At 51.4% G+C, this 20,775-nt stretch overlaps 1 protein-coding gene and 1 pseudogene across 3 annotated transcripts; one reads left to right on the forward strand and one right to left on the reverse strand.

Annotated features, from left to right (window-relative positions):
- The first annotated feature begins 1,399 nt into the window (after window positions 1–1,399).
- On the forward strand, window positions 1,400–1,861 carry LOC111537399 (annotated as a pseudogene). The gene has a single exon (XR_002729977.3). The product of XR_002729977.3 is annotated as a 40S ribosomal protein S15a pseudogene (transcript).
- Window positions 1,862–10,258: 8,397 nt separating this feature from the next.
- KRT16 (keratin 16) lies at window positions 10,259–13,268 on the reverse strand. 2 transcript variants are annotated; one of them, XM_026448694.1, is made up of 9 exons: window positions 12,958–13,195; window positions 12,662–12,873; window positions 12,143–12,225; window positions 11,825–11,981; window positions 11,549–11,710; window positions 11,334–11,459; window positions 10,812–11,032; window positions 10,671–10,717; window positions 10,259–10,510 (listed from the first exon to the last, which is right to left on the reverse strand). In XM_026448694.1, the coding sequence occupies exons 1-9, from the start codon at window positions 13,193–13,195 to the stop codon at window positions 10,410–10,412; spliced, it is 1,347 nt and encodes a 448-aa protein (XP_026304479.1). In that variant the 3' UTR covers window positions 10,259–10,409. The 2 variants fall into 2 exon arrangements, with proteins under 2 accessions (XP_026304479.1, XP_023059895.2); XM_023204127.3 differs by having other exon boundaries at window positions 12,662–13,268.
- Between the last annotated feature and the right edge of the window lie 7,507 nt (window positions 13,269–20,775).

The raw sequence follows: 20,775 nt of genomic DNA on the forward strand, positions 1-20,775 counted from the left end.
CATACTGTGTGTTTTATCCACCCTTTATTTCCTTTATTCCTCAAACTCCTTCAGGTAAATACTGATACCCTAAATGTACGGACAAAGAAACTGAAAGTCACAGAGACCAGGGGCGGGTGGAGGATCCCTCCAAGTACACGCTGGAAGTTCAGCCTCAGATTAACTTCTGCCCTCCCCCGAGCTATTTGACACAACCCGCTGCAAAGGACTGTGATCTAACCTCTTTTTAAAATGTTTTCTTTTGGTTGTCAGTTTTAATTTATATAGTTATATTATTATCTAAGCATAAAGTAAATTTAAAATCTATTTTATGATCACATAAAATTGACAGGCCAGAATATTAGTGCATGCAATCTCTTCCTAATTAGGAAGTCGATGTGGTATTCAACCAATTAATTGATTCTTTGGTTCTTAAATTGTTGTTTAGTTTCTTTATTCATATACACACACACACAATTTTATGCATATGTATTAAAATATGTGCATTCTTTTTGTTCCTTTCGTGTTTTTCTTGGCTCCTCTTTTCCCCTCAACCACTGCCACCCACATCAGGCTTCAGCCCCACCCCACGGTAATCTATGTTAATAACTCCGTATGTATCTTTTCATATTGTTGGTGCTTATATAATCTCACAGACACATGTACATGCATTTACATAAATGAGAGATGAAGGATTGGCTGTTTATTTCACACAAGTGAAACCAATATCCTACATGTATGTTTCTGAATTCCACATTTCTCTCTCGCCAATCTCTGAAGGAATCCCTCCTTGCCATCCAATAAATAGCTCCAATTTATTGACTATAATGGCTGCTTCATACTCCAGGGTAGGAGTGGACCATTATTTATTCCACCTGTCCACTATTAATTTTTAAAAATGTGTTTTCCATCTTCTGTCACTACAAATAAACAGCAGCAAATATCTTTGCACATATGCCTTTTTATACTGGTCTTTCTATTAATTTAACATTAAATGAAGCCCCTTAAATAATCCGAAAATCATCTTTGCTGTATAATCACATATAACAAAGCCAGAAAAGAACCTGGGAGAATAAAAGCTCTGGTGACAGAACAATGGATGAATGTTTTCATTTTCTTTATTTCCTTTTATTTCATCACACTATTCATGTGGTAGATAAAAGCTAGAGACATATGAGATTTTTGTTGTTGTTGTTGTTGTTGTTGTTGTTGTTGTTGTTGTTTTGTTGTTTGAGACAGGGTCTCACTCTGTCACCCAGGCTGGAGTGCGGTGGTGCACTCTCGGCTAACTGCAACCTCCACCTCCTGGATTCAAGCGATTCTCCCACCTCAGCCACCCAAGTAGCAGGGCTACAGGCACGCGCCATCACACCTAGCTAATTTGTGTATTTTTTGGTAGAGATGGGGTTTCACGCCCTTTCCGCCATCTTTCCGCGCCGCCACAATGGCGCGCATGAATGTCCTGATTGATGCTCTCAAGAGCATTAACAATGCTGAAAAGAGAGGCAAACGCCAGGTGCTTATTAGGCTGTGCTCCAAAGTCATCGTCCGGTTTCTCACTGTGATGATGAAGCATGGTTACATTGGCGAATTTGAAATCATTGATGATCATAGAGCTGGGAAAATTGTTGTGAACCTTACAGGCAGGCTAAACAAGTGTGGAGTGATCAGCCCCGGATTTGACGTGCAACTCAAAGATCTAGAAAAATGGCAGAATAACCTGCTTCCATCCCGCCAGTTTGGTTTCATTGTACTGACAACCTCAGCTGGCATCATGGACCATGAAGAAGCAAGACGAAAACACACAGGAGGGAAAATCCTGGGATTCTTTTTCTAGGGATGTAATACATACATTTACAAATAAAATGCCTCGTGGACTCTGAAAAAAAAAAGAGAGATGGGGTTTCACCATGTTGGCCAGACTGCTCTCAAACTCCTGACCTCAGGTGATCCTCCCTCCTCAGCCTCCCAAAGTGCTGGGATTACAGGCATGAGCCACCACACCCAGCAGCCAACTCATGTGTTTTATGTGTAACAACCCTATCGTGGTAGGAGAAGGAGGGACCCTTGCAATTAACAGTGTGTTAACAAGGGGTAAAGTCAGAAATGGTGTCTCCTGAATAGCTGCCACTATTGTTTTAACACCCCCTGATCGGCTCAAAGCCCTTCGGGGGTCTTGGACTGTTGGGGATTCCAGGATGCGGACAGCACATCAGAGGAAGGGCCAGCTAAGGAGCTCCACTGCCTTGTGCCTCAGTTCTGTAGCTGGGGTGCCATCCCTCCAGAGCTCAAGAAGATATTTGCTTTCACGTCCATGCCAGCTTGTCAATACCTACCCATGGAGACCGCCCTGCACCAACACAATGAGAGGCACATGGAACCCGGAGAAGCCTGCCCTCAAGAAATTCTCTTCTGAGAAAGTTCTGTGGAGCCCTGAAAGAGCAGAGACTTCTAAACCAAACCTCCACAGCCTGACTCCACACGTCTTTACTGAGTGTCCCTTGCGGGCTGGGTACCATCTAGAAGCTGTTAGTGACTAGCAAAACAAAAGTTTCATTACTGTTTATGCTTCGGGGAGCAGACAGAAGGTCTTAAACAACAAGCTACAGCAGTGAGAAGACAAGCATAAGAAATTGCTTATCTCATACACTAGGAGGGACACTGAGCTTGTTACAGCTCTCAGAAACAATGGACCCAAAGAAAGCAGAGCTTTACAAGCATACCACTCATTCATTTACATCAGCAGATGCCCTTTATGGGCTGCCATTAATTGTCACTCTAGTCATTGTTTTTGCACCTCATGCAATTATCTAAAACAATATTTCCCAAACTTTGACAGTAAGTCAAGTATAAGGAACCTGAAGGTGCGTTCAAATTAGACAAGTTTCAAGAAACATTGGGAGTACTCAACCTTCTCAGCTCAGGTGCCAGGATCTCAGAAAGTGGGAAAGACCAGGCAAGAGCAAAAGGCAGTCTGATTTGGGACTTGAATCTTAGTCTGAGAAATCCAGGCAGCAAGCCATTTCCAGATGGAAATTCTGGTTCCCTTATTGAAGGGAAAAACTCATCTTTCCAAACAATATTGTCCTTCTGTTTAAAAGGGGCTCATGATTTGTTTCTACAAGATAACAGTATAAACAAGAGATACATGATTCGTGCTCTCCTGGAGTTTTGCTAAGTGACTGTGAGGCCCCAAGAAAGTTTTTTTTTTTTTCCTTTAACTACTGTAAACCTGAATTTCTGCATCTGTCAGAGAGAGGCCTTTCATGTTGAGCTCTCCAAGTATCTGCTCCTGGGGGTTAGGCACTCTGAAGGCACAGGTACAACTTCTTTAAAATAGCACCCATGCCCAGGCTAGACGCAGTGGCTTACACCTGTAATCCCAGCACTCTGGGAGGCCAAGGCAGGCAGATCACTTGAGGCCAGGAGTTTGAGGCCAGGAATTTGAGACCAGCCTGTCCAACATGGTGAAACTCTGTCTCTACTAAAAATAAAAAAAAAAATTAGGCCGGGCGCGGTGGCTCAAGCCTGTAATCCCAGCACTTTGGAAGGCCGAGACGGGCGGATCACGAGGTCAGGAGATCGAGACCATCCTGGCTAACCCGGTGAAACCCCGTCTCTCCTAAAAAATACAAAAAATTAGCCGGGCGAGGTGGCAGGCGCCTGTAGTCCCAGCTACTCGGGAGGCTGAGGCAGGAGAATGGCGTAAACCCGGGAGGCGGAGCTTGCAGTGAGCTGAGATCCGGCCACTGCACTCCAGCCTGGGCAACAGAGCGAGATTCCGTCTCAAAAAAAAAAAAAAATTAAAAAAAACATTTAAAAAAATTAGTTGACTGTGGTGGCACACACCTGTAGTCCCAGCTACTCGGGAGGCTGAGGCATGAGAATCACTTGAACCTAGGAGGCAGAGGTGGCAGTGAGCCGAGATCGTACCACTGCATTCCAGCCTCGGTGAGTGAGACTCTGTCTCAAAAAATAAATAAATAAATAAAAAGGTAAAATAAAATAAAATAGCACCCCATGCCCAGTTGGAGGGTATTCTACATCCTCTGTTCTGACATCTTTAATGAACAACTCATGAATGTGTGCGCCAGCCCAGGAGTTGTTTAGTAGCCCAGGCCAGGACTATGTCTCTGTGTAAGGGCCCTTCCACAACACCATCTTTAAAATAATCAGATGAATCCATTTACCAAAGAGGTTTTCAAAGATAATACTCAAAGTTGATGAGCATGTTTTGAAATAGGCACCTACTGGCAAGATATGCAGATTGGCGCAACTTCTCTTTAAATCAATTTGGCCATACAAATCAAGAACCTTAAAACATCTGTATCTTCTCATCTAGTATACATCTAGGAATCTAGCCTAAGGAAATAATCAAAAATATTCGTGGGAGCTGAGGCATGGGAATTGCTTGAACTCGGGCAGCAGAGGTTGCAGTGAGCTGAGATCGTGACACTGCACTCCAGCCTGGGTGACAGAATGAGACTGTCTCAAAAAAAAAAAGAGAGAATGCAAAATGGTGTAGACATTTAGTGTAATTGTTGTTGTAATTATAGCTGGTAAGATATGTTTACTTCATTTATACTTATATATGTATAAGTACATAAATATATATGCATAAATGTGTTTTATTTATACATATATATATATAAATGTGTATATATGTATACACAGTCACAGATTACTTAACAGGAATACATTCTGAGAAATGCATTATTAAATAATTTTGTCATTGTGTGAACACCATACAGTGGACTTACATAGACCTACATGGCATAACCTACTTCACGCCAAGGCTAGATGATATAGCCTATTGTTCCTAGGCTATAAATGTGAACAGCAGGTTCCTGTGCTGAATACTATAGGCAATTGTAACTCAGTGGTTAGTATTTGTGTATCTAAACCTATCTAAATACAGAAAAAGTACAGTAAAAATACAGTATTATAATCTTATGGGACCACGCTTGTATATATTTACCATCCATCACTGAAAAACAACATGTTGTTATATGGTGCATGACTATATATAGAAAGAGAGAGAAAGAAACTTGTAAAAATACTATCAGTGGTTACCTTTGGTATCGGGATTTGGGGTTCCTCTGAGTCATAGGCTCACCCTAGGGCTTGGGAGACAGGGTGACCAGAAAAAGGGAGACACATTTGCTGAACAACCAACAATGCCAACAATGAATTGTGTATTATAGAGTAATGAATCGGGCTCAGCAACCTTGAAAGATGAATATGGTTTTGTTTTGTGAAGCAGAGACTTCAGATTAAACTCAGTTTAAGCATGCAGTTTATGTTCATCTCCTAAACACTACTAAAATTACTGTAAATGGATAAAATCCATGGGGTCAAAGAGATCAGGAGAGCAGATTATAGCAATCAAATTTTGGAATCTGGAAAACAAAGACAGAAAGCCCAGCACTTGCCCAGAGAGAAGCCAAGAGGCAAAGCATATTTATACTCTGGAACTTTTTAACTCTGAATTTTTAAGAACTTTGGAAAGTCTCTGGAATGGGGGCACCAGGTACCTCCAACAGTGAGGAACAAGTGAACTAGAAATGGGAGGGTGAGCTAGAGATATGTAAAAAAAAAAAAAGCAGAGAAGTGGCCAGGTGCGGTGGCTCATGCCTGTAATCCCAGCACTTTGGGAGACCGAGGTGGGCAGATCACGAGGTCAGGAGATCGAGACTGCCCTGGCTAACATGGTGAAACTCCACCTCTACTAAAACTACAAAAAATTAGCTGGGCGTGATGGCGGGCGCCTGTAGTCCCAGCTACTCAGGTGACTGAGGCCGGAGAATGGCGTGAACCTGGGAGGCGGAGCTTGCAGTGAGCCGAGATGGTGCCACTGCACTCCAGCCCGGGCAACAGAGCGAGACTCCATCTCAAAAAAAAAAAACAAGAAAAAAAAAAGCAGAGAAGCCCCTATAGCTCCTCTCTCCCCTCCTGGTCTGATCCCAACCACTACACGATTACTCCAGGAGAAACTAGATGTTTATACTGAAGAATTTCCCCGGAGGGACTCTGAATCCTGAGACACCAAGCAGGGCCAATAAACTGAAATCAATTAGTAGCAGAGTATCTGAGACTGACCTTCTCTGCCCCCTTTCCACACTCAGCTTCCAGAAAGCTGGTAGCTTTTACAGTCCAGACAGGAAATTAGAGATATTCCTTCTGAGGAAGATCCTACCCAAGAAAAGTCCTACAGATAACTGTCCCCCAATGAAACAGTTACTCTATACTGAGACCTACCAGTGGCAAGCTCCCAGGCTATCCGCACACATATACACATATTCCAGTCAGTTTCTCAGTGACTTACTCTTAAATATGAATGACGACCAAGGACTACTAGACATCTGAGAAAGGCCTTTGGCTTGAAAGATGGAGGCAAGAGAAACAAGAAGAAAGGAACTGAGGAAACTGAGCTGATGACAGAAATAGAAGCATTGCTGGAGCCAGGACTAATAGGCTCAAAGAGATCATAGAAACGATTGCATCTTGAAACAAGAACAAGATACTGTTGAAAAAATGTGGAGAGCTATGAGATATGAAAAAATATAAAAGATTGCTGTTGTTTTTAAGACAAGATCTCACTCTGTTGCCCAGGCTAGAATGCAATGTTGTGATCTCAGCTCACTGCAGCCTCGACTTCCCAGGCTCAAGTGATCCTCCCACCTCAGCCTCCCTACCAGCTGGAACTACAGGCACAGGCCACCACATCCAGCTAATTTTTATATATTTTGTAGAGAAAGTGTTTCACCATGTTGCCCAGGCTGGTCTCGAACTCCTGGACTCAAGCAATCCACCCACCTTGGCCTCCCAAAGTGCTGGGATTACAGGCATGAGTTGCTGTGCCCAGCCAAATACAGCAGACTTTTTAAAACTCTGAATAATGGAGTTAGAGGTCAAAGTTAAAGAAATTTCTCAGAAAACGGCAACAACAACAACAACAACAAAAGACGAGATGGAAAATAAAACAGGATACATAGGAAAAAGAGCCATTCCAGAAAGAGAGAAAATGGAGGGAGGAAATCATGAAACATGAAAATTGGCCAGAATTGAACAAGATGAGCTCCCACATTGGAAGTTTCTGCTTGTCCAGCCAGTGGATGAAGTCACAGCTGCATCAGTTGAACACATGGTATTTCAGCCTGCTGGAGAGAAAGAGAAGAACTGAAAAGCTTCTAGGGAGGAGAGTGGGAATAGGATAATAAGAAATGATCTAGAATCAATATGGCATAAGACTTCTCAAAAGCAACACCAGAAGCCAAGAAACAGTGAAACTGTACCTTCAATGCTGAGGGCAAATGATTTCCAAGCTAGAATTCCATACCCAGCCAAACTGTCAGTCAAGAGTGAGGGTAAACTAAAGATCTTTTTGACACAAATGGTCTCAAAAAATTTAACCCCGATAACTCCCTTCCCAGGAAACTTGAGGATGTGCTTCACTAAAACAAAGAGAAAAATAAAAACAGGAAGGGGGAAGACATTGGATCCACAAAACAATGAATGCAACACAGGAAAAAGAAGGAATTTCAGGATGACAGTGAAGAGAGATTCCAGGATCACAGCTGGGCAGGAGACCCAGACAGCACCCAAAACAGACAAGAGCAGGACAGAAAACTCTAGGAGACACATCTTCATGAAGATGAAATTGATGGAACACCCAGGGTTCTAAAATATTGGGGAGATTTATACTTCCAGCGGTGAATCAGGAAACAAATTAATGATCAATACATAGAAAGCTTAGGCAAATTACCGGGCATGGTGGCTCACGCCTGTAATCTGAGCACTTTGGGAGGCCAAGGTGGGCGGATCACAAGGTCAGGAGATCGAGACCACAGTGAAACCCCGTCTCTACTAAAAATACAAAAAATTAGCCGGGTGTGGTGGCGGGTGCCTGTAGTCCCAGCTACTCGGGAGGCTGAGGCAGGAGAATGGCGTAAACACAGGAGGCGGAGCTGGCAGTGAGCCGAGATCGCGACACTGCACTCCAGCCTGGGCGACAGGGCAAGACTCCATCTCAAAAAAAAAAAAAAAGAAAGCTTAGGCAAATTGAAAAAGAGATATTTATTCCAAGGAAATTTAATATAACATAAAATGTAATATAGTATAATATATGGTATGACTATGAATAACATTTAAATAGTCATAATAATGTAAACATTTATCTAACAAAAATATGAATATATTGAGAAGGTGGGAAGAAGGGATTTAAAAAAAGAAGTGGGGAGGGCAATGCTGTCTAACACATCTACATCCTCATCCTTCACAGCCAGAAGTCAAGCAAATAAAAACTAAAGCAGAAAAATCAAACAATAACAGGGTAAAGCCTGTTGTTATTTAGAAGTAAGGAGACAAATCCCAAAAGAAACAGCTGAAGCCGAAAGGGGGAGGCAGGAACAGAGCTGTGGTATCCAGCCTGGGGATGGCTTTTTCATTAAAAAAAAAAAAAAAAAAAAATCACAATAGCAAAGACTTGAAACCAACCCAAATATCCATCCATGATAGACTGGATTAAGAAAATGTGGCACATATACACCATGGAATACTATGCAGCCATAAAAAAGGATAAGTTCATGTCCTTTGCGGGGACATGGATGAAGCTGGAAACCATCATTCTAAGCAAACTGTCACAAGGACAGAAAACCACACACCACATGTTCTCACTCATAGGTGGGAATTGAACAATGAGAACACATGGGCACAGGGTGGGGAATATCACACACTGGGGCCTGTTGCGGGGTGGGGACTGGGGGAGGGATAGCATTAGGAGAAATACCTAATGTAAATGACAAGTTGATGGGTGCAGCAAACCAACATGGCACATGTATACCTATGTAACAAACCTGCACGTTGTGCACATGTACCCTAGAACTTAAAATATAATTTTTAAAAAAGCCTTGGCTGGGCGCGGTGGCTCACATCTGTAATCCCAGCACTTTGGGAGGCCGAGACAGGCAGAACACTAAGTCAGGAGATTGAAACCATCCTGGCTAACATGGTGAAACTCCGTTTCTACTAAAAATAAAAATAAAAACAAAAAATTAGCCGGGCATGGTGGCGGGCGCCTGTAGTCCCAACTAGCTACTCAGGAGGCTGAGGCAGGAGAATGGCGTGAACCTGGGAGGTAGAGCTTGCAGTGAGCTGAGATGGCGCCACTGCACTTCCACCTGGGCGACAGAGAGAGACTCTGTCTCAAAAAAAAAAAAAAAAAGTCTTATGATGTTGTGCATACATAACTTTTTTTAATTTAAGTATTTAAAATATGGAAGACATCCAGGAAGAAGGAACGGCAACTGAGAGGTATGGGCCATATCTCAGTCAGGTAGGGTGACTCAGGGGTTTAGAGCTGGGAGGGGTAGGAGGACACCAAGCTGGATTTAGAAGGCTGAGTGCTGGAGGGAAATGGGATCCATTATGGGCTGTTAAGCAGAGGAGTCCTGATCTCACCCTTGTTCTTGATCTTGACCATATTCTGGTGGAAATCATTCAGCAGAAATTGAATGTGGATGAGATTGACTCTCAAGGGGACCCAGTTAGGCTGTGCCCAGGTCTAGGGAGAGAGGAAGAAGATCTGAACATGGCAACGGCCATGGGGCAGCAGGTGTTTCCTAGGGTGCTCATCAGCACGCAATTCACCAGCTGAAGGGAATGAGGAAGGAGGAGTTGATGGGGTGTGAGGAGAAGCAGGTTGGGAGAAGGAGGATTTCAGGTCTGACAAGGACACCATTCTCAAGGCAGAAAGCACTCCCTTCCACCCTCCAATGTAAAAACTGTGTGCAGGTGTGGGGGTGCCCCGGGTAGAGTTAAGATTCAAGCATGGGAGTCTTTGGGTTGAAATACCTAAAAAGATAGAGTAGTGTTAAAAGAAAGGCGTGGACTTTGCAGACAGACAGGACTGAGCTTGAGCTCCAGCTGTGATCTGCATGATTTTATGCAAGTTGCTGAAACTCTCTGAATTCTGAGGGTTGTCAGTTCCAAAATGGGCCTGACCACACCCACCTCACAGGGTTGCAAGGACGATATCATAAAATAACCTCTGTAGAATGCCTCCATGGTGTCAGTCAACACGTGTGGACACTCCCACACTCCCCCATCCTGTGTCCCACCTCCCAATTCCACAGAGCATGGAGGTCTTCCAGGAAGACCCTTCAAGATCTTCTGAGATTTGTCCCATTTCCCACATCTCTCAGGCTGTGAGGCTCCAGAAGGTTTCTTGAAAGCACCTGCAACTCCCCTCCCATCAGTTCAAGAACAGAGATCACACAGGTTTGCATCAACCAGAAAGTCAGCTTTATTAGCCCACCACCAGCGGAGGAGCAGGGGAGACAGCTGGGAACGGCGCCATGAGAGCAGGGTCCTGACCCGGGCCTTCAGGAGGTGAGGCCAGCTGGTGGGCAGGAGGCTGTGGTAGAGGCAGCTCAGTTCGAGGAGCTCTGGCTCTGGCTGAAGCTGGATGAGCCCTGCTCCTTGAGGATGGGCCGGGTCTGACGGCTTGAAGAAGACGAGGAGGAGGTGAAGACTGTGGGAGAGAGAAGAGGAGGTGAGAAGGAGTCTGAGAGCTAAGCAGACTCCAGGGCAGGGAGAAGGGAGGGCTGGGAGCTCTGAGGAGAAGGGCCCGGCCCCCACTCCATGGAAACAGGCAGAGGGGCTGCAGTGCGTGGGAGCCTCAGAAGCCTTACCCTCGCGGGAAGAATAGGATTGGCCAGATGTGTGCTGGGAGGAAAGGCTGTGGGAGAGAAAAGGCAGGGCAGTCAGTTGTGCTGAGAGCAACAGGGGAGCTAAAGGGTCTGGGAGGCAGAACTGGGGGACCTGGGACTCACTGGGCATCCTCGCCCTCCAGCAGGCGGCGGTAGGTGGCGATCTCCTGCTCCAGCCGCGTCTTCACGTCCAGCAGGATCTGGTACTCCTGGCTCTGCTGCTCCATCTCACAACGTAGCTGGGCCAGCTGCTCCTCCACGCTGCCGATCAGTCCCTGGATCTGGGACAGCTGCATGCAGTAGCGGCCTTTGGTCTCCTCCAGGCTGTTCTCCAGGGATGCTTTCTGCAAGCGAGAGAGAGAAAGAGTCGATGGAGGTGGTCACTCCTGTCCCTCCAGGTCTCTGGGCATGCTTTTTGAGAGGTGCCTGGATTTGGATCCCAGTTGGGGTACTGACGGGCCAGACAATATGGAGAAAAGCTAGCCCACTATTCTAGGGCTTAGTTTCTCTGTCTATATAAAGTGTCCCATGAGTCCTCTGGTCCCATCCTGAGAAAAGAAAGGTGGAACTAGATTGTGGCTTGTTGAGGGGGTGGTGGCCATTACTGGTGGCTTGGGGGCTGCTGCTGTACTGGGTCCTTCATACCATGCTGAGCTGGGACTGCAGCTCAATCTCCAGGCCCTGGAACACCCTCCGGAGCTCCGTCACCTCACTGCGGCTGCTCTGTACCAGTTCGCTGTTGGAGGCCACTTCTTTGTTTAGCTCCTCAGTCTGAGACAGGAAAACAGAACGAAAGGTGAGGCTCTCCCAAAGCCCCCGGCTGGGAAGTGCTGCAGGCTCACTGAGGGCCCGAGCCCCACCTTGCTCAGGAACCAGGCCTCAGCATCTCTGCGGTTTTTCTCTGCCATCTGCTCGTACTGGTCGCGCATCTCATTCAGGATGCGGCTCAGGTCCACGCCAGGTGCGGCATCCATCTCCACGTTCACATCTCCACCGGTCTGACCTCGCAGAGCAAGCATCTCCTGGGAAGGGATGGCGGGAGGCAGTCAGCTCAGCAGACTCCTCTCCTGGCCCTGGGTGCATCTGGCAACCCCACCAAACCAGCCTCCCACCCCGGAAGCCAGCAGCAACCGCACCTCCTCATGGTTCTTCTTCAGGTAGGCCAGCTCTTCCTTCAGGCCTTCGATCTGCATCTCCAGGTCAGTCCTGGCCAGGGTCAGCTCGTCCAACACCCGGCGCAGGCCATTGACATCGGCCTCCACGGTCTGCCGCAGGGCCAGTTCATGCTCGTACCTGGCAGAACAGAGGTCAGGTCCTCAGCTGCAGCCCTGAGGATTCTGAGGCTCGGGGTCTGCTGGCCCTGCTGGGTGGACAGAACTCCCTGCCCTACAGCGACAGAGCCCCACTGTTTGTCCCTTGCCCTCTGCCCCCAGCCCACCATGCTGGCTGCTCACTTTGTCCTGAAGTCATCGGCTGCCAGCCTGGCATTGTCAATCTGCAAAATGGGCTGCGCATTCTCAATGGTGGCTGCAATGATCTGGAGTGGGGATGGAGGACAAGAGCCCTGGTCAGCCAAGGACCTTACTACTTGAACATGAAAGGCAGAAAGGGGCAAAAGGAACCTCCCCAAATCTGTGAGTCTCCTGGCTGGCAGGACTGGAAGGCCTTCTCCACCAGCTCAGGGTATGTAGGGATGCACTCCATCCCAATCGCCCCCTTCCTGGGCCCAAGGCAGGGAAGCTGAACTTGCAGCTGAACCCTTGCAGGAAATAAGAGATTCAGGGTTCCAGCCCCAGCCCAGGCACAGAGATGCTGAAAAGGGACCCTCTGCCACCACTTCCCTGGGTGATCCTGGCCACTCTCCAAAGGTGCCCAGTCTCCCTGTTTGTAAACTGTAATTGCTAAAAAGAGGTATCCCAAGGGCCACTGTAGTGCCAGCCTCTCTCTCTGCTCCATACACCAAAGTCACCCACCTTGTTCCTCAGGTCCTCGATGGTCTTGAAGTAGGGACTGTAGTCTTTGATCTCAGCGGGCCGCTGCCTCTGGTACCAGTCGCGGATCTTCACCTCCAGGTCGGCGTTGGCCTCCTCCAGAGCACGCACCTTGTCCAGGTAGGAGGCCAGGCGGTCGTTGAGGTTCTGCATGGTCACCTTCTCACTGCCCACCAGAAGCCCATCACCACCACCTAAGCCACCACCCAAGCCACCACCCAAGCCACCACCCAAGCCAGCACCAAGGCCACCACCATATCCTCCCCCGAAGCCACTACCAAAGCTGCTGCTGCTGCTGAAGCCACCGCCATAGCCGCCCCCCAGCCCACAGGCTCCCCCAGAGGAGAAGCGGGAGGAGGAGACAGACAGGCCCCCGCCGTAGGTGCTGGGGGCGCGGCAGGACCCTCCGGCCAGGACGGAGGAGATGCGGCTGGAGCCGCCCCCGATGCCGCCCCCGATGCCGCAGGAGCCCTTCATGGAGCTGGAGGAGGTGAACTGGCGGCTGCAGGTGGTCATGGTGCTGAGGAGGGAGGTGAGCGAGCGAGCAGTTGGCTGAAAGAAAGGAAGGTGCTCAGGAAGGCTGAGAGCGTGCTGTGGCTGCCTCCAATCCCGGAGACCTTTATATGCACCTGGGGAAGGCGGGGCTCTCCTAACTGCTGACTCCGGGTTCCCCTCCGGATTTCATCACTCCCGGTCCTGTCCTACTCCTCACTCTGGATTATTCAGCCCAGGATCAACTCTGCTGTGTGCCGGCTCGGAGTTCCCACCCAGCTTTGGGGGTGTGGGGCTGAGAGAAAAACACACAAATGCAAGTCGGTGGTGACTCAGGCTAGGCAGCCGGGAATCAGGCTCCTGTTCCTGGAGCCCTCAGGCCCAGTGGGGCCTTGGCACAGGTGGCTTTGTGGCAACTGCGTCCCCAGGCAGTGAGTCAGCCCTTCAGAAGAACTCCCTGCCCCACAGTGACAGCCTTGGCTGAAAGAGACCTCAGTGATGCCATCCCGGGCTGTCTTGGGGAGGAGTTGCGGGGATCCTACATGTCCCACTCTGGGCAGGGGCAGAGTTCGTGTCTTCACTCTGCTTGCTGTGTGGCCTGAGGCTCCCCACCTCCCATCTCTGGGCCTGTTTCCCCTCAGTGGTGACAAGGCTAGCCTGGGTGACTGCAGAGTCCCTTCTGGTTCTAAAAATCCTATGACTCTCTTTCCCTTGTTGGATGTAATTCCAGTTCTGGAGGCTGCCTTGATCCCCTGGGATCTCCAGAAGTGTGTGCACCGTACAAACAGCACCGGCCATGGAGCCAGACAGGCAGCACCAAGTCCCTGCTCTGCCCTTACCAGCTGCATAGCACAGGCTGGTCCTATAACCCCTTGGTCCTCAGTTTTCTCATCTGTAAAAGGGGATGACACACCACTAGCCACAAAGAAACATGCGTGAAGGACCCCAGCGGCCCTTCCCTGAGGGCCAGCCCTGCCCCTCAGCCTCCCCATCCTGCCCCTTCAGCCACCTGCTCCTCACACTCACCTCTACACACTGGCACCCTCCCGCACCCCTACGCGGGACCCTGCACCCCCCAACACTCCCAGCTGAAGAACACCACAGCCCCACACCTAGCTCCTCCACTCCTCTACCACCCTCTCCTAATCACAGGCACCCCACCTGCAGGCTGATGGGAGGGAGCCCGTCCTGCCACTATAGCCAGGTGTGACCCCTAACTCCGCCATGGGCCTCAAGTCCCCGACCCTGTAGAAACAGGACTGGCTGGGAATCCATTCCCAGCAGTTCTCTTTCCCATGTCCACAGATCCCAGACTGGCCTGGCAGCTCCATTCATCCAGCTGAGCTGGGGGAGCGCACTCGTCATGGGCACACTCAGGCATGCATAGAGAGCCTGGTGTGTGCTGTACGGTTCTGTGAGCAAGGATGAGAGGGGCGTTATTCCGTTCTCAGGTGAAGGAGCTGGGATTCAGGGAGGGCAAGTGGGCTTTCCAAGACACCAGTCACTGGAAGCTGAGATGTGAACCTGCCTGCCTGTTCTCCTTGCCTAAGCCAGTTCCATCATCCTGAGCCCTCTCTCTGTGTATCTCAAATTTACATCATTTTCTTGATCAGAGGGAACAGAGGGGAAATCAGAGACAGGCGGAGATTCACTCAAAGTTACTCTGCTTTAAGCTGCAGAGCTGCAACCAGAACCCAGAGCTCTGGCCCTCTCCAGGCTCCCACCATGCCTGCAGATGGGGCCAGTATACCCGACTCTCACCCACCTCCCCACGGTCTCTGGCACAAGGTCTGCCCACGGGCGTGGCCTTGGCCTGAGAGCCTGGTCCAGCACCAAGTTCTGGAAGGAGGAGGGAGCACCAAGACGGGGCCTCCTCAGGGTGCTGTGGGGTGTCCCTTGGTGCTGGCCACTGGCCTTGCTCTGTAGTGCCTCTGCTGAGGTGAGGAGCCCAGAGACGGCCTGCCTCTGCCTGAACTCCAGTGGGGCAGGCAATTCCTTGTCTCAGCAGAACCGGGGTTTTGTCACTGCTACATCTCCCCTGGCCACTCACCCCAGAGGGAAGAGCAGAACGGATGCACATGCCTTCAGAGCCAATCCTGGGAGAGGGAACCCGTCACTCCCCACCCCCACCCCAAGGAGAGGCAAAGGGGACCCCAGAATCTTGGACAAAAACCTCAGTGTTCAGATATCAGGGTGGGCATGGAGTTCCAATCCAACCACAGACCCATCACCCTCAGAACTAAAAATGGTCTTCAAGGTCACCAAAGGCTATCATTACGCCAACCGGAGAGGGTGAAATCCTTATCCAGGTAAAGCAGCCCAAAAGTGAGAGAGCAGAGACTCAAGCCAGCTCCACCTCCCAAGCTAGGATTCACACCGACTCTCGCAGTGGAGTCTCTGCGAACTCCACTCCCTGCCCGCATCGTGTGTGCGTGCACACACACCCCTTTCTCACTGGCACACTGCTCCCACCAAGTTCCCATTCCAGGAGGTGTCAGGGTGGGATTATACACAAGCCCAGCACTGCAGACCTGGGGATCTGCCTGGGCTGAGAAGCTACAGGAAGTTGCTGACCAATGCGCCAAACTGCTCAGCCAAATCCATAAATCACGCACCTGCCCTGTGCACAGCTGTCGGTGGCTGGGGGTGAAGAGGGAGATGGTGACGTAGTCTCTGACCTTCGAAGAACTTATCATTTGACCCTGGAGGGAAAACTAACAGTGGAAAATATAGAACCTGGCTAGGAGCCCTGGGGTGCTGGGCTTGCCTGCCATGCCCACACCACAGGAGGCAACTGGGGTAGGCATTGCCCCCCTGAGCCTCAGCAGTAGCGGAGGGGGCTGCCCTCCTGGCGTTGACCTCTGGAAGGGTCCTAGCAGAGGGAGGCACCAGCAGGGCCTCAGAGGATCTGAGCTGACAGAGGAGGAAGAGGTGTTTCCTCTGCACCAGTGATGCACACCTGCCCCAAGGTGGCCAGAAACCAGGACCACTAAGCCTGGTGAGCACAGAGAAGCCCAGTGGGCATCCTCCAGGCAGAGGGTTCCTCCCCTTGCCCTGCCTCCTTCTTCCCTCCTTCGTCCTGCCCATGTCAAGCATGAGGCATGAGATCATGGCATACCTGAGGTGGCCGGGAAACACCATTGGCCAATACCATGCCTTGACTGGCAGTGATTCTCCAACCAGACAGATCCTCAGAGTCCCCATGAAGATTCGCAGCCCTTCAACTCCCGCATCAGCACCGCTCAGGACAAGCCTGCTGGTGGGGCTGTTTTGCAAGCTCCCCAGCTAGCTCAGGCTGGGCAGGCAGGAGGCAGCTTAGGGGGTTGAGGAGGAGGGCAGGGAAGCTGAGGGGAGAGAGGTGGCTACTGCAGGGCCCCCAGCCCCGGCTGGACAAGCCAGAGCCACAGGCTTCAGGGCAGGAGGAAGGAAAAGTAGAGCCCCACCGAGCCAGGACAGAGCAGCCTGGAATCGGGGCGGAACCTTGGGCAGGACATTCAGCCCCTCTGAGTCTCAGTTTCCTTCTCTGGGAAATGGCATATTAGGAGATTGGAGGTCAAATAAATAAAGCACCTGGCAAAGGCTGGTGGCTAGCATTATGTTTATCAGCAGGTGTTTTTTTTTGTTGTTGTTTTTGTTTTTTTTTTTTTTTTTTTTGAGACGGAGTCTCGCTCTGTCACCCGGGCTGGAGTGCCATGGCCGGATCTCAGCTCACTGCAAGCTCCGCCTCCCGGGTTCACGCCATTCTCCTGCCTCAGCCTCCCGGGTAGCTGGGACTACAGGCGCCGCTACCTCGCCCGGCTAGTTTTTTGTAGTTTTTAGTAGAGACGGGGTTTCACCGTGTTAGCCAGGATGGTCTCGATCTCCTGACCTCGTGATCCGCCCGTCTCGGCCTCCCAAAGTGCTGGGATTACAGGCTTGAGCCACCGCGCCCGACCAAATCGGCAGGTGTTTATAAAGCACCTACTAGGTGCCTGGCACTGTGCTGGGCACTCAGACTCAAAGATCAAGACAGAGAAGCCCTGGAGACATAGTCTTCTGGGGGAGAAGGCGGTAAAGACAATCCCAATACACTAATGTCAGGTCACGATGGGGTGCTGGGGCGCTGCAGAGAAACGGAGCAGGGTCCCTGGGGAAGAACAAATGTCCAGGCCCAAGCTCTGCCCCTGTGGCGGCTCCCGGGATCTGGGGGAATCTGTGAGTGCCAGGCCCAGCTCCGGGGATCCTCTCCCCTCCTGCATGTTTGATGCCCCCCTTCTGAAGGTGGGGCTGTCACAGCCCTTCACAATCCAACCACAGATCCACAGCTTCTGCCTTGATGACGGAGTGAAACATTCTGTGCAGTGGGCAGGGTGGGTGTGGATGAACTGTGAGTCCCTCCATGAGTCCCATAGCTGGGTCCCCAATCCAGCCCAGGCACATGTCCCCAGCATCCTGGGCCCACTTGGGGTGCCTGTTCTGCACAAACAAGGGACCTGGACTCCTGTGTGAGTCTCAGGAAACCCCCAAGAGGGGCTCCCATTGCCCCCACCCAAGGAATGTGAGCAGGAAGCTGGTGCCTCCAGGGAAGGCTGCGGACCTCAGGGGGGTGTGGGGGAAAGAGTGGGCCTCTCTCAGGGGTGTTTCTTCAAATGGTCACTACAGCTCAGGGTGAGGATGTGCTTCCGTCAAGCTCAGTTACCCCTCGGCTCTGTGCATGGGGTAAACCCACCTGGCTCTGCTCCCTCTGTTCCCCTCATCTCCCCAAAACCTGGGTCGCCACCACAGAACCACACTGCATATGGGCTGAGGGACTATTGTCAGTCCCTCAGGTCCCCTTGGGGCAGGCACTGTCTCTCAGGGTCAGGACCGGTGTCTCCTCCTTCCCCTGGACTCGGTGCAAACCAGGCGCAGAGCAATGGCATGCCATGGATGAGTATCCCCACCACCACATCCGTCTCCCTACAAGACATGCTGCCAGGTCAGCCCCTGCAAGGGGGGTCCGGAGGCAGGCTACCACTGGCATGAGCCTGACCTGAGAGTCGTATGTGTGTGTCCATCACACGAGACCAGGTGTGGCAGCTCCAAGGGCAACCACAGATCCGCAGCTTCTGCCTTGATGACAGGAGGTGAAACATTCTGTGCAGTGGGCAGGGCGTGTGTGGACGAACTGTGAGTCCCTCCATGAGTCCCATAGCTGGGTCGCCAATCCAGCCCAGGCACATGTTTCCAGCAGCCTGGCCCCACTTGGGGTCCTTGGACAAAGTCACTCAAGTCTCCCCACCATCCCCTGGCAACCACTGCCTCTACTGGCTCAGCTCTCTGGGCACACTGGGGGGCTCCCCCATTCTGGACTCCTAGCCTCTACTAGGTGCCTGGCACTGTGCTGGGCACTCACACTCAAAGATCAAGACAGAGAAGCCCTGGAGACATAGTCTTCTGGGGGAGAAGGTGGGAAAGACAATCCCAATACACTAATGTCAGGTCACGCTGGGGTGCTGAAGCGCTGCAGAGAAACAGAGGCAGCAGGGTCCCTGGGGGAGAACAAATGTCCAGGCCCAAGCTCTACCCCTGTGGCGGCTCCCGGGATCTGGGGAAATCTGTGAGTGCCAGGCCCAGCTCCGGGGATCCTCTCCCCTCCTGCATGTTTGATGCCCCCCTTCTGAAGTGGGGCTGTCACAGCCCCACTTTGTGAAGAGGGGCGTCTTCCCCAGCAGAGGGGCACAGTCTGGGGCTGTCTCTGGTCCTCCCCACACTCTGACCCCTCCTCACTAGCGCCATCGGTAATTGTGGACCCCAGGATCTGCAGGAGGGAGAGAGAGCCCTGCCTGGAGCCTGAGGTGGGGCAGGAGGTGGGGCTCGCCTCCTCTTCCCAGGATGGAAGCCGGGCCCACCCCCTCCCATGCCTGTCTCCATTATTGACCCCCCAGGCTCCAGGACAAGGGCTGAGTCACTGCTCCTTGGAGCCTCAGTGTCCCCATCCACACAATGAGGCGCCTTCCCCCAGATCCTCCCTGTTTCCTGGGACTATTCAGATAAATGAAGTCACCCTCCAGAATGAGCCATCTGCAGCCCAGGGCTGGTTCTTCTGGTTGCGGCAGGATGTGTGGTGGGGGCCTGGTGCAAACAGTGCCTCCCTCCTTCCCTCCATGGAGCCACATTTGCTGCCAGACAGCAGGGAGACGTCAGCCTCTGATGATGGAGCAGAGCCTGCCCTTGCTTTGAGTCGTGCAGATGCTGCTGCAGGCACAAGTCCCCGACTCCAGGCCGCCATCTCCCCTGCAGAGAGAAGCACTCTCCCGCGATGCCGTAGCTCCAAAGTCCAGGGAGGGCCTGTGACCAGCCCAAAGTCGCCCATACTCCAGTGGTCAGTACCCACCCCCATCCCTGGCCTCTGCCAGTCCCGAATCCCCACCAACCCAGGCTCAGAGGGCTCTGGTCACTCCCATTCTCCTCGGGCCTGGGCCCCACCCCAGCCTCCAGGCACCAGGAGAGAGAGGGTGTTTGGGGGCCCTGGTCTGAGGACACCCCAGGTCCAGCAGTGATGAGGTGGAGGCACCCTCCTCCCACTAACCCCCCGTTTGAAGAAAACCAGGAAAGCAGGCCATCCTGCCTGGCAGTTTCCGGATTTACTAGAAGGAAGATTTCCAGGTGTCAGGCTCACCTCCCACGGACTGTTCCCCACAGCCACGTTTGCCGCCAACAGCAAGAGCTGGGACTGGTGCTCAGAGGGTGCCAGGAGTGGCTAGAGCAGGACTGTTCCTCCTCCTTTTCCTAGGAGGCAGTTTCTACCCTCCCTCACGCCACCCCTGTCCCTAGTGGGGAACCAAAGAGGGTCTAGACCACCAGGGAGAGTGGCACTGCTCCCTGGGCACAGCCACCCCATCTGCAGTGCCCCCCGCTCTGCCCCGTCCCCATCCTGAGCAACAGCTGACCATGTGAGGAAACATTCCTGACAAAGGCCCCATCCTTTCTTCCACACCTGCCGGGGGTCCGCAGCCTTCCCTGAAAACACCAGCCTCCCGCTCACATTCCCAGGGCAGAGGCAATGGGAGCCCCCCTTGGGGATTTCCTGAGACTCACACAGGAGTCTAGGACCCAACCACCCAGGCTGCCTTCCCCACCCCCCCTCCCTTTGTGCTTATCCCAGCCCTTGCCCACCTCCTGCCCCATCTAGGGGGAGGGCACAGCCCGCAGGACCGGGAGGAGCAAACTGATTGGGTGAGTCATCTCAGAGGATTCAGGCTCCCACACCTGAGATCTTCCCATCCATTTATGGATGAGAAAGCAAGACTCAGTGAGGAGAAGTGACTGCCTAACTTCCGGAGGTCACAGAGCTACTCACAGGGCAAGCAGAGGCCACCTAGGCCCACACCTGATACACCGACTCCACCCCCGGTCTAGCGCAGCCTGGACCACCCCCTGAATATCTCCAGCCCTTGGGAGATGCGAGCACCCCCTCCAAACTCTCCCCAGACTTACTCTTTATGCTGGTCTAAGCTGACCCCTGACCTGCCAGTCAACAACAGTGGGTATCTAAGCGCCATCTCCCCTCACCCTCACTCCTTCCCATTTCACCCTTTTGTTCCTAGTGCCCACTTCAGGGGCCAGAACAAGAACACATTTCA

This window comes from Piliocolobus tephrosceles, chromosome 16, assembly GCF_002776525.5.
Source record: "Piliocolobus tephrosceles isolate RC106 chromosome 16, ASM277652v3, whole genome shotgun sequence".
Classification (NCBI taxonomy): domain Eukaryota; kingdom Metazoa; phylum Chordata; class Mammalia; order Primates; family Cercopithecidae; genus Piliocolobus; species Piliocolobus tephrosceles.